Source organism: Camelus ferus, chromosome 12 (assembly GCF_009834535.1).
Source record: "Camelus ferus isolate YT-003-E chromosome 12, BCGSAC_Cfer_1.0, whole genome shotgun sequence".
In the NCBI taxonomy this organism is placed as follows: Eukaryota; Metazoa; Chordata; class Mammalia; order Artiodactyla; family Camelidae; genus Camelus; species Camelus ferus.
The window spans coordinates 64,629,205-64,642,986 of record NC_045707.1 but is presented as its reverse complement, the minus strand read 5'-3'; the positions used below and the strand labels follow the sequence as shown (position 1 = coordinate 64,642,986).

General features: G+C 43.2%; 1 protein-coding gene across 2 annotated transcripts in view; it reads right to left on the bottom strand.

The window, feature by feature from the left end:
* Positions 1-13,782, bottom strand: part of PTPRB (protein tyrosine phosphatase receptor type B) — a 111,717-nt gene that overhangs the window by 77,026 nt on the left and 20,909 nt on the right. The window contains exons 1-2 of one of the 2 annotated variants that reach the window (XM_032493766.1): positions 3,640-4,166; positions 2,979-3,252 (exon numbers count right to left, since the gene is read on the bottom strand). In XM_032493766.1, the coding sequence (XP_032349657.1) occupies positions 2,979-3,252; positions 3,640-3,693 (328 nt within the window). In that variant the 5' untranslated portion in view covers positions 3,694-4,166. Of the gene's footprint in view, positions 1-2,978; positions 3,253-3,639; positions 4,167-13,782 lie in introns of those variants that run through there. The other variant, XM_032493764.1, reaches the window with a different exon arrangement.

The window sequence follows — 13,782 nt, the reverse complement described above, 5'->3', positions numbered from 1 at the left end:
AAATTTTCTGTTCATCATGCTAGTGAAACAATCTGAATTTTTCACAAACATGACGAGAGCCAAACAAAACGTATCAATTATTTAGACACCTAGACACTCCCAGGGGCTACTAGTTTGCAGCCTCTGCTCTAGACTCCGAGGACACAGTGTTAACAAAAGCGCTGAGTTCTTCAATATCTGACATCTTCACAATCTGACATCTGATGAATTCACAACTAAGTATTCTGGCTGTCAATTTACTGCAGCGGTCGCATTGACCATTTATGACCAAATACACCTAAGAATTGCCACACATCTTTCCTATGGTAGGACAGTGTGGCATACACGAGGCAGGGCAAGGTTCTTATCCAGGAAACAAGTGGTCACCACCTTCACCGTGACCCTCCCTCACCTCTGTACAAGACTACAAGGGCAGAGACCATGTTTTCTTTGCCATCTTTACAAACCAGTCACTCCCTGGAGTAATTCCCTGCAGAATTCAGGCTCGATAAATGTTTGCTGAGCTGAATTTGAATCCACTTACGTTTTTCAATTCTGATTTTAAATCTGGACTGAAAACTGATTGTTGCTGAAATAGTCCCCATTTAGTTAACACTTCTGATCTTTAAGGTCATGTCTACATTGCTAAAATAACTATTTTAGATAACTTCTCAGGAAAAACAGCCAGACAAATCCCACTTGGAATGATACAGAGATAATTAAAGCAACGGCTGTCTCTGCAGCCAAATTACACCTTGTTCTTACCCTGTTTTATTCTATCCTGACAAGACAGGTGTATGGAATAAGAAAAGCACCACATATTCGAATGACTTTTTTTTTTGAAGTTCTATCTCAGATTTAATATTATGCCACTAGTTGATCCTGCTTTAACAACAGTAAAATATGATTTGTGCCCCCTTCATCTCTGTTACTTAACAATTAATATACAGGAATCCTAGTTCCTAGTACTTTCTCTTAACTTAAAGGAAAAATTCACGTATGTCCTTAAACTATAGAAAACACATAAAGTGCTGACAAAAAATAAATAACAACTAACCAAAACTTATTCTCTTTAAAACATTTTTTATATGTCTTAATTTTAAAAATATTTATTTAAAGAAAATTATTTTAAAAATATGAAGAATCCTAAGTAAGGCTGTACCATCATACAAATAAGTACAAAATAATGATCATTATACAAACATCACCTGCAAATTTCATTCTTCACATTTGGCCTGGAGCTCATAAAATTTGTGGTGCAAAGTATATTTGTGGTGCTGTAAAAAGTAACTCCTTAAGAAAAATGATGAGACACTGAATGCTAACAATTGTGAGTGCTGATGAAGCCTTTTTAAAATTCAACATAGTCAATAAAATGCAAATATTTCTTACACTTCACAAATGTCTCTGGACTGGAAACACTTCCATGCATAATTCAACTCGAAACACATTCTAACTAGTTACACCCACAGTGAATCCTTTTTCATCAATGTTTTTTTTTTTCAAGAAGTAAAATCTCTGGGTTAAAAGAGTGTATTCTGCCTTAATGTCTTCATCTTTTCTCCCCAAAGCTTTTGAAGGCTCACCTGTTTTTAAAAATTGTTCTGCTCCATTCAACACAGACACTTTATCAAATGTGAAGAACACATCTGGAAGGTCTAGGTCATAAATTTCACAGTATTAGCCATCTAAGTGTTCACAAAACTCTCTTCACATACCAAGAAACCAACAACTTTATAACTAAAATCCCAGCCGCTTAAACTTCTGTAAAATGTTCTAATTATGTGTTTGATTTCAGTCTCTCTTTGATTTCATACAAAAACACAACCACATTCTTAACAAGATGTGTTTCTTTTCCTTAAATTTAAATTCCTGTAAATCTCAGAAATTATCTAACTTTCATCTGACATAAGTCAAGTGATCTAAAAATTGGGCATTCTTAATTAATAAGAGAATATCTGATTGGCTTACTACATGAACCCAGTTACATTTCCTGACCCTGATAACTGGCCATTCTCACACCTGTTCAAAGAACTGTATGTTCCTTGAAGTGATCTTTGTTCAGGACACAGACAACACATTTCTAAATTTAACTTCTGGAATTTTTCGGTTAAATTTGACTTTCTCGATGAAAGTAAGGCTTGACTATTGCAACAAATAAAGACAATGTTAAAGGGAAAACTAATGAAGTCATAAAACATCAAAGTCACTAGAGAATTTAGAGCACATCTGAGAGTGGCCATGTGGATTAATGAGGTAACACGCATGGTAGGAACTTGGACTTGAATGACCAGGTCTCATTTTACAGACAAGAAAACAGGAAGGAAAGACAAACTCTTACCATATACGCATGGAAGGGTTTACCAAAAGTGAACAGAAAATGACTGACTTAAGGTGCAGAGTAACCAAAGGATGATCTCTGATATTACGCTGTTTTAATTATTCAAGTGATAAGAAAGAGAATTTTCATACCCTCATTTTAAGAGACTTTCCTGATTTCCCCCCGTGAATGACTATTCTATTCCTGAAGATTTTATGTCCTGGTTCCAAAATAAAACTACGTTGAGGAAAGGCACATCCCTAATCATTGCACTTCCATTATTTATTCTAAAAACATTGCCTGAAAATTATCCCAGGGTTTGACAGTTTAATGTGATGGAAGCTCAAACCACATCAGTTTAAAAAATTCCCTCCAGAGCCGCAGTTTCTCAAGTGGCTAGTCTGCTGTTTTCAGCACTAGGGAAATCTCTGGAAGTCAACCAAGCTGCTTCTGGCCAGATCAGAGATGAGAAGTCTTTGTCAACAGTTATCTTCACAGATGTTTTTAACCTTTACTACTATTATTATTATTATTATTATTATTATTATTATTATTATTATTATTATTATTATTATTATTATTATTTTGTATGCCTGGAACTCAAATGAAAACCCAGCTTGAAAAGGCAGGGCTCAGCCCAGAGTGGCCTGGCCGTCCAACTGCACCTGTCACTCTTTACCTGTTTGCAAGACCACAGTTCTCTCTTCTCCATCCTGAGACACAATCCTTAAGTTATAGATGGTTCCCGCTCGTAAATCCTTGAGGTTACATCCATAGGTGGCGTTGTCTATCCGCACGGGGTGGCAGGACGCGACCCCCGACGTGTCACTGCTGTAGTTGAGGCTAAAGTTACAGGGTGACGCCAAAGTTCTCCACTGCAGAGACACGGACCGGCTGGAGACCCTGGACTGCGTCACGGTGAAGTTGCATCTCACTGGTTCCCCCAATCCAGTCTGCAAAGGAACCAGAGACAACCGCTGAAGCCCGCAGTCCAGACCTGCCTATGGACGTGTTCGCAGCCAGTTCCGCAAGCTGCCTCCACCTGCCCCTCGCCCCCAGCCTCAGCGCATCCATCCTTTTGCCCTCCAGCCAGAGAAAAGGCCCGCTACCCAGGTGGGAGGCCTCTTTCTACCCGGAGGAGGTGGTGAGAGAAGGTGGCTTTTTGCCCCTGACGGTAGCATGAGCTGTCAGTCTGGCTGGGGCCTGAAAAGAGGAAGAAATTCCGCCACCTCCCCCTGCAAAACACACCCCAGGAGGCCAGAGAGCGGAGCGGGGATCGGGTCCTCGGCGGGGCGGGGCGGGGCGCGTCCGCCCGCGGGGACCTGCTCTGCGGCCCTCACCTGCAGCAGGCTCAGCGCGGTCCACAAGGCCAGCCCGGCCGCATGGCTCCGCATGGCGCTCGGCGGCTCCCCCAGGCTCGACGGCGGGGCTGGGCCGCGGGGCGGCCCCGACGGCCGGCGGCGCGGGGACCACTTGTTGCGCGCGCGCTCAGCGCGCCCCGCGGGCGCAGAGCGCGGGCCTCCGGGCTGGCGACGTGCGGGGGCCGTCGCTGCCGCCGCCGCCGCCGCCGCCGCTGCCGCCGCTGCTGCCGCCCCGGGCGGGCTGCGGACGCGAGAGGCGGCGGGGGCCGGCAGCGCGCCGCCCTTCCCACGCTGCCATTCTGACCAGCGCTGCCTCGCCCCGAGCCCCGGCCGCGGACTTCCGCAATCAAAAGGCAATTTCCTCGTCTCCCGGCAAAGGAACAATGCGCCGGCGAGGGAGGGAGCCCCGAGGAGCCAACGCCGGAGGCTGCCAAGGGGGCCCCAGGCCGGGCCAAGCCGCCGCCGCCGCCTCTCCCCCGCCGGGGGTCGCGTCCGGGGCCGCGGGGCTCTGCCTCTTTCTCCTCCTCCTCCTCCTCTACCGACTTTCACTTTTTCCCACTCTGTGGTCCTCCACCCCGCCGTCCCAGCCGCATCAGGACTTGCTCCCTCTCACTTTCCAGCCCCCCACCCCCGCCCCCTTCCTCCCTGCACACCCTGCGCCTCCCCCTCCCTGTCTTCCTTCCTATCTTCCTCATCTGCTTTCTCCGGGGCCTCTTTTCCCAGGATTAAACTTGACCACAGCAGATTTCCCTGGGTCGCCTCGCTCTTTCCTGAAGCCTTTTATTAGAGTGCCTTTGCCCTTCTCACCTCGAAGCACTCATTAGTCCCAACGCGCATCCCCCTGACACCACCAAGAGAAAAAGACCCCGAAAGGATGGTGTCCATTGCCAACTTGACCTTCATTTTTTCCTGCCATTCACTTTCCCCTTTCTCTTGAGTACAGGTTCTGCGCCCTCCCTAAATCTTATGCAAATGATACTAACCAAGAACAAATGTAATCACCACCAATTGTGCAGCCCACATGCAAAACAGCCTCATCACTGACCATCGAGAAGTTTGAAGCGATTTCATCCATAATTGTCCTAGCAATATAAGAAAGCAAGCAATATGAACTCTCGTTTGGAGCAAACACTCTTGATGGCTCAGCTCCCCACATGTTACCAAAAAAAGTGAAATTCACTTAGTTTTTGACACTAACTTTTAGCAATTGCCTCAGTACCTGAATGATCATGTATCTGAAAATGGATTTTAAAAGAGTTTCCAATAACCAAAGAGCAAAAATGTTTAATTGCACACAGGTGACAGTAGCAAAATACTGCAACAACCTGAATAATGTTTGATTGCTTCTCTTGGGTGCCATCCCTGACAACTGCCAAAAGAGATGAGATTTTTCAAAATAGAATATTCTGGAGCTAAATCAATGGGAAAGGGTGACATATTCTTTCCTTTTCAAATAGGTTATACATAAAGCTGTATTATGGACTACTATATCAAAGGTGTCTACTTTGGGGAAAAGCAAAAAAATGAAAATTACTTCAATTTTTTTAGAAAACCTTTAAAAAAATCTTTTAATGAAAAAAATGAAAATTTTACCCTTTCAAAGATTCTATAGGCTTTTAATCTGCAGCCAGATCGGAGATCTCAAATCTCTTTTTCAAGTTAGCAAACATTCAAAGAAAGTCAAACCTAAAACGTGTGTATTTCTGGGAAAACGGAATCTTTCCTGTTTCTCTGCCCAGGTCACCTGTGTCACTGAAGAACCATTGCCTTCTGTATTTTGCCCCCAAGTTCAATGGCTTTTCACCGCCTGGCATGCCTTTCAGCATCACCAGAGATGTCTCCCTTTTCTCCCCGTTAGATATGGCGAACCTACAGGCTGCCTTCAGCCTTTACAGGGGTCTCTCTCTTTTTTTTTTTTTTTTAGCTTTATTCCTTTTTAACATTACCTTTCTCTTTTTTCTGCTGTATTCAGAAAACAAAGTGATTTCCTCATCTGTCAAACTGAAATAATACCTACCCCTAGTACTTCCCAGACTATTATGAAGAGTAAGTAAGATCACATACGTTAAAGTGCCTTTGCGAACTTTAGTGTGCTGTCCATCTGTCAGTTTGCCTCGTAATAGATTGCAGCCAAATCACACGTTTTGCTTTAAACTCATCCATCACATACATCCCACTTACCTACCTTCTGCTGCCCATCTTTCTCTTTGTCTTTCTCAATGAGGTTTTTATATTTCTGGCCCTCAGATTTGAAATCTTTCCACCCAAATTCATGAACTACCCTCTGTCCTATGGAGAAATCTTTGGTAAATTCGATCTTTTCTAAGCTCGCCAAGCTTTCTCAAACATTTTTTAAAAACTATCACATCACCAACCTACTATACCCTATCAATTAATTTTAAAATGGTAACTCATACCCTACACACTAACTATAATGCAATACACTGCTTTATAATAGTGGCAACTACACTGAAAAGGCAAAATGCAAAGAGGACTCATCAAACAAGGGAATAACAAAATAGTCTCACAACAACAACATCTGAACATTGTTCAGATGCTTCCAAATTCTATGTTATTAACAGTGATCTGCTAATAACACCCATGGGAATATGAATTAGGAAAAGGAGTGATTTATTTAAACACAGTCATTTTATTTTGGATCAAAGAGAGACATCTACATTGAGGATCATGTGTCCTTTATCTATTTTAATACCAATGTACATAAAGAATCATAGCAGTCCATGAAGAAAAGGACTAGGGGCCATAGATATTTCTTTTCCTAAGGTAAATAACTGCTGGGGTGCTTTTTTTGGGGAGGGAGAGGAATCTTAAGGCTCAGAGCAAAGCTCCCATTTCATTGGTGGGTCCTAAGGAAACTGTAAGAATGAGCATTTTATGAAACAAGGAGGGGAAGTTTAAACTCAGGTTTTTACTGATTCCATTTTTAAAAACTGATTTACCTTTAGAAAAACACTTATATTAATATAAAAAATTAAAGTGATGTGTAGTAGATGTACGGCAATAAGGGACTGGGAGAGGTGGCCAGATACCATCTTTCCCAAGAGGAGTGTATTTGAAGCTACTGTACAAATTATAAATAAAATGATTCATTTTTCCCTTTGTTCTCACCTTTGTTTGGAATTCCTCAACTGCCTTTGAACCTATTTATCCTATGTAATGACACTGCATTTGCTTTAGACGTTACTGCATTCCAGGAATTTGGAATCAGCCTCTCTGTAACTTCAGGGGACATCCTCTTCTCTGTGCCACGAGGAAGCCTTCCCCAGACTTCGTGGGTGGGGGTGGGGGTGGGGCTGCTTTTGGTCAGACAGGAGAGTCTAATGTCTAATGTTGGTTAAACAGCTGCCTTTTAAACAGGTAGGTATAGCAATTAATGAGTAATCGTTATAATTTATTTTTATTTTGGGGGGAGTGGGTAATTAGGTTTTTTGTTTGTTTATTTTAAGGGAGGTACTGGGGATTGAACCCAGGACCTTGTGCACGCTAGGCGTACACTCTACCACTGAGCTATACCCTCCCCCCTGTTATAATTTACATAGTCATTAATTATGAATTAATGGAGGAAAGCATGGCTCTGATCACATTAGGAACCAACATGTTGAATGATACAACCAGTCATCAGGGGTCCAGGGCCACACTTCGAGAACTGCTCCTTGAGATCACAGTCCTAGCTGGCTGCAGAGAACGCTGGGGGAATGAAGAGAGAGCAGATTGGTGAAGTTGGTTGGTTAATCCAAATTTATGACCTACAAGAGGCCTTTCGTGATCTGGCCTCTGCTCACCCCATGCCTCTCTCCTGTTTACCTCCTATGCTCCGATGGCCTGAGTCAAATAATTCATTTACTCATTCACTCAGCAAATACCGACTGAACACCTACGGTGTGCCAGGCCTCAGTTAGTTTAGGTTATGAAGACACCCCCATGGAGCTGACTTTGTCCTGCCCCAGGGCCTTTGTGCCCGCTGTCTCCTCCTTTTGGACCACTGCTCCGCAGGGTCTCTGCTTGGCTATCTTCCTCTCAATGTTTGGGTCTCAGCTTAAACACACCCCTCTGGGCCAGGCCTTTTTTGACCTCACAAGAGAAAGTATACTGTTAGCAGTCTTCATCTCAGTGATCTATTTATTTAATTCTGAGCATTAGTGATACTTGGTAATAAGCTAATTATTTATAAGTTTGTGTACTGCCTGCCTGCTTTCCCGGGGCACATGGAGAATTCCCTTGGGGCAGAGTCTTGGTCTTGTTCTTTTTGCACAGAGGTTGGCCTACAGGGGAATTTCAACAAGTATTTGCTGAATGAGTAGATGAATGAATGAATGAGCCTTTGTAGCTGCTCAGTAAATATTGTTATGTGAATAAATACTCTCAACAAGTCCTTCTAAACATATTCCTAGTGGATGCCTCAGATGTCATCTTGAAAGGGAGGGAAGGATAGAGAAGAGAAAAAGAAGGCATAAAAGAGAGGAAGAAGAGAAGCTTGATTTTGAAGAGAAAGAGGTGGGCAAAGAGGAGTGGGAGGGAAGTTGAAGGGAGAAGGATGAAGGGGAGGGAGGGGGTAATCTTCAGGACAGTGGTCCTCAAAGGCTAGCATCATCTGAGGACTTGCTAGAAACGTAAATTCTACGACCCTCCCGCAACCTAAGGGATTTGAAATGCTCTGGGGGAGCCCAATTGTGTGTGTGTGTGTGTGTGTGTGTGTGTGTGTGTGTGTGTGTAACAAGCCTTCCTGCTCTAGTTGGCGAGACAGAACTATTCAAATTCCAAACAAAAGCCTTAGATTGTCAATCCTCCTCCCCTAAATCCTGATATCAGTTTATATTAAAGAGGGTTACTGATACCTCACTGTTTTTTTTCTTTTACATTCCACTGAGCTTGTTGCTTACAAGAAGCCACATAGGTGACTTAGAAGATGAATAATTTTAGAATGTGTCAACTGATGGTAATGGTAAATTGGTGATATAACATATAATATCTTATATATTATATTTACAATACATTAATGCATATTTTGATAATATAACTTTTCAATAAATGCAGATGCTAGAGGAAAAAGGAGTAATATAGGATGACAGGCGAATTCTGATGCCTTTTGTTATGCAACTCTCGTGTGTGTCCCCAGATATTTTTAAAAAGAAGACAGCCTAGCAATTAGGGAATGTGTCAATTAAAAACAATTACAAGATGGCAAATCCTTCTCTAAGTTTTAACTGGAACTGGCTCAACAGTAAATTACAGCAGAAGTGAACACAATTTTATCCAGCAGCAGATGTCATGCATTTAAAAGAGATTCATTAAAATTTAAGGTAAGCAGCTTTGATAAGCAGCTTTTAAAAGGGGCCATGACCACCCTCTTTTGTGTTTAGAGATGCTATTTTGGGATATTTAAATTTCAAGGAATCTTTCTAACTTCCTAGGTCGTAACCTTCCTAGGTCATAGGTCTCCAGGAAAATGGAAATAATACAGACGTTTCGGGGTGGTTTAATGAGAGGGCAGATTAAACGAGAGAGTGCATGTTGTATGTATAGCTCAGTCAGTCCCTGGCTAAAGGCAAACGTGAGATCCTATGATTATTAGCAGTAACAGTGGTACATGAATAACAGTAAACATGGATGCTGAGCACCCAGTAATGCTAGAGACCAAGTCCACAGATAAGCATGTCTTTCTGAGAACATCCAAACGATAATACATTACCATTGCTGCCAATCTCATATCCAAGAGATATTCTTCAGGAGATCAGCACAAAAGACACTTACCGGCTGGGCTGGCTGTTGGCTGTGCCAAGATTTTTTTAAATCCTGGAAGGGAGGGGTGGGAGTGCCGGATGTGTCTCGAACAGCAGCCCCATCATCTCGCTCAGACACATCTCTAAGGTTTCCTGGTTTTTGTTGTTTTTTTTTTCCTACATCAATTTCTCACCCTCTTCCCTTCCCCCACTTTTTTTTTTTTTCAAATCTGGAGGAAATGGGCTTTGCATAGTTTTTGTCGGAGTTTTATAACCATACACAGACGAAGGACTTAAAACCAGATGTGACTGTAAACGAGTCAGTTTTTCAACCTCAAGCTCCTCGGCTGCATCTTCTTTCCCACGTTTCTGGCGCTACCGCCCCACCCTCGGAAATGAGTCGGCTCAGATGAACCAAATAGAGGCATTCATGCTGCCGGTGGAGTGGGGGTGGGGGGAGGCGGGGAGAGGCTGCCGGTTTGGGTGTGACAGCTATACATTCTGGTTTTGGGGAGGGAGGTCCTGATTTTCATGACTATCCAAGCCCTAGGAGAGTAACCAAACATGGCTAACATTGACTTTAAGAAAAAAGAGAATAAAAACGAAAAGAAATGATCACACACCTCATCTCCCTTAGGAAGTGACGCTTGGAAGGTAAAGATTCTATTTTCTTTTTTTCTGTGTGTCATGTCATTAGAACATCATTTCCCGTGAACTCTCTGGAGGTCGCAAATAGAGGGCTCACTGTTTGGCTGGCACATGTGCATTCTCTGGCTTTTATAGTGTGATCTTAACATTGGTTTTAAAAAATGGAATAAGTAGGTAAAAATAGGAGATTTTATATGGAAAAAAAAAACCCTGGATTTTGACTTTTTATTAAAAAAAAAAATAAAAAGTTGGAGTCTTGCTGGGTCTATATTCTGCCCGTGTCTTCCACGCAGCTTCCCAAACGCACCCGTCTGTGCCAGACGAGGCAGATACAGGGCATCTCAGAGTCCCCTGAATGTTGACAGTGATCAAAGTGGAAGATCAAAGCATCTTATCATGTTTTTGAAAAATACGATGATAAAACCAACAGCTACATTAGAAACCTCTTGCAGGAAGTAGTCTTGGCTCTGCATTATCTCCCTGACAGGCGCAGGTGGAGATTCAATGTCTACTCATATGCCGACACAGTAAACGTTCTCACCCCACCGCTAAACAAGGGCGCGGCTAAGTACTGGTACATCTTCTACTTCACTGTATTTTTCAGTTGCACCAGTGCAGACCTGGAATCCTTAAAATCACAGAATCAAAGAATGCTTATCACCTAAGCCTTAGGATAGACAAGTACCCAAGCAGCTTGACTCTATGGAAGATCTGATCCTTCTCAAATAATCCGGAGGTCACTGGATGCAGGCCATTAAGGCCAAAAATCTTAGTAAGACATCTGCTTTGGTATCCTTTCCACAGCTCTGCAGCTCTGGGTTGGAAGTACAGCCTTGCAGAAAGAGGAACAAACGCAAATGTTCACAGACACACAGATGAAGGGCGAGCGCCTGGTAACGCCACCCAGGTGGTGTGTGCGCACTGGCCCAGATCTGTCAGAGATCCCGATCAGAAAAGCTCTGACGAACAAACAGGTGTCTCCGTGTCCTTCCCAAACAGAAAGCCCCCCAGCGGTGATCTCATCTGGATTTAGCAACAGTAGTATCCTGTTGCCAGCTCCCCCAAAAAGGGTGGGAAGAATGAAAAGGATTTTCCCTTCAAAGACAGCTCCTGGAATTCATAGCATTTCCCCTTTCAGTGACTTTTCGCCATGCTTCATACTGGTTTTCCAAGTTGTTAGTCTGTGAGTGGAAGATGTGGAGCAACCCCCATGGAGCTGCGGTCAGTTACAGGGATGGAATGTACTCAGCGCTCTTTTCCAGGGTTTCTTTATCTTATCTCCCTACTTGGGTGGCTTATCTATCAGTTCTACTGCTCTTTCTTGCAAATTCACCATCACTTCTCACGGTATTTGCTCTCCCCCCGCCCAGCCCCCCACGCCTCTCCTCTGGTCCTTGGCGAAGATAGACAGGTCTTCGTAAGTCTGAGCTCTGGTCTACCCATTACTCAGGCACATCTCTTGGATTCTACCCTCTAAACGCCCTTAAGCAAACTACTCCTTTTATTTTTCAAACTTTTTTTTGTTTTGAAATAATTTCAAACTTACAGGTAAGTTGCAAGAATTATAGAGAGTGCTACCACATATCCTAATCTAGACCCATTAGTCTTTTTTTTTTTTAACATTCTGCCACATTTGCCTTATTATTCTCTCTCCATCGATGATATTTCTACCTGAAGTGTTTCAGAGTAGGCTGCATATCTCCCAAACGGAGTGTGTAATCTCAGTAAAGTTACCAAAATTAGGAAATGCAAAATTGATATAATGCTTGGGTCCACAATCCATATTGCAATTTTGTCAATCGTCTCAAGAATGTCCTTTTAGCATTTTTTGTTGTTGTTTCTCTGTTAAGGATCCCACCCAGGATCCTGTATTGTATTTAGTTGTCAAGTCTCTTAATCTTCCTTAATCGGGAACAATTCTTCAGCCTTTAAACATGATCTTTATAACACTGACCTTTCTAAATGATACAGGTCAAGTATTTCTCTGGTACACATTTTCCTCCATTTGCACTTGTCCAGTGTCTCCTGATGGTTAGATTCAGGCTATAGGTATATCTCCAGCAGAACTTTCCTGCTTCTCTCACATTCAGTGTTTTTTTTTTTTCCCTAATAGGCTGATTATTCAACTATTCTCAAAAGGAATCGTGAATCTAATTGCACATTAGAATCAAGGGGGAGATTTTTACACTCTGGTGCTGTGTTGTGACCTCAGTAAATTCTGATTCAGTAGGTCTGAGCGAGAATTTTAGAATCTGTATCCTTAAAAACCTTCCCTGAAACATGGTTACCAGGGAGGCAAGGGGTGAAAGGGAGGAATAAACTGGGAGTTTGGGACTGGCTGGTGCAAACCGCTATGTACAGAGCAGATAGTGTAGATAAACAACACAGACTAGATAAACCACAAGGTCCTTTTGTACAGCCCGAGAACTATATTCAATGGCTGGTAGTAACCTGTAATGCAAAAGCGTATGTATATATGTGTATAACTGAATCACTATGCTATACACCAGTAAATAATACAATATCATAAACCAAAAAAAAAGCCCCCCAAAAAGCAAAAAAAATTTAAAAAAAATTTTTTTAATTAAAAAAAGCTTCCCAGGTGATTCTGATGTCTGTTAAGACCAAAGCTGAGATCAACAGACTTCCTATCTTAATTACCACATCCTGGCTTCTCCTTTGATCTCACGTCCCTCCTTTTCTGTGCTCTTTCCCGTCTGCCTCCACCCTCACGTGGGTCTGACCTCGTCTGCCCAGCGGCACCGATGTGCCAGAGAAATACCGGCTCGTTCAAGAGCCCGTTTCAACGCACACGTTCTGTTATATTACGTTGCATTTTATGTGCCTATGATTTATATTTTGACAAAATATGAACACGGTCTTTTTGTGCACAAAATGGAGAGTCAGGCAAATCCCCTATCACTAAGAGAAAATGAAAGAGAAGAAAAATCCTTGAGATTTTAAAGCTGGTGGGGGAGTCGAATGAGTGATCAACCATATTATGCCTCTGCCACGTGGTCATCCACGTTAGCGGGCAAAATGCGAGAACGACATCCCTTGGTCAGAATTAGACCTGAGTGATGCTAATTATAAATGAGGGTCTTCAGGACCACATCCCTCCCACGGTATGGGACCCCCCTAGCATGGGCTTCCTGCACCATCAGCAGTTTCGGAATGTTTGTCTTTTATCCTGTTCACAACAGGCAACCTAAGACGCTTCCGTTGGTCATGAGGAATGACTCCGGGATGCTTTGGGGTGTTTAGCTTTGCTACCTCTTTGCACTTCTTCCTCTAGGTGTCTGTCTCAGTAAAGGGGAATATTGTTCCATCTTTACTTCTGGCCACAGAGTGGTGGTGGCAGTGAGGGACCCCCCTGTATCTAAGTAGCACAATAATGGAATTGGCCCCAGACTTAAGGGGGGTGGGAGGAGGCGGGGGGGGTGGTCTGCACTTGCCTCCTCACTTATTTGGAGACTCCTGTCGGGCTGTGAGCTCTTCCAGGGCCACGTGGAAGGAAGCACAGAGCCGTTAAGCCCAGACCAGCACCACAATGGCTATTCATGAACTGAGGAAATATGATCTTTCTCCCAGGCCAGGGCCAGGGCGGGGCAGGGAAGGGGAGAAGGGGCTGTGCCTCCAGGCAAGATTTATGGATATTTAGTAGAATCAGAACCAGCCAGTGACATTTTTAATGTGTGTTCCTTCCAGAGCATTCTCCCATGATAACGTTAGC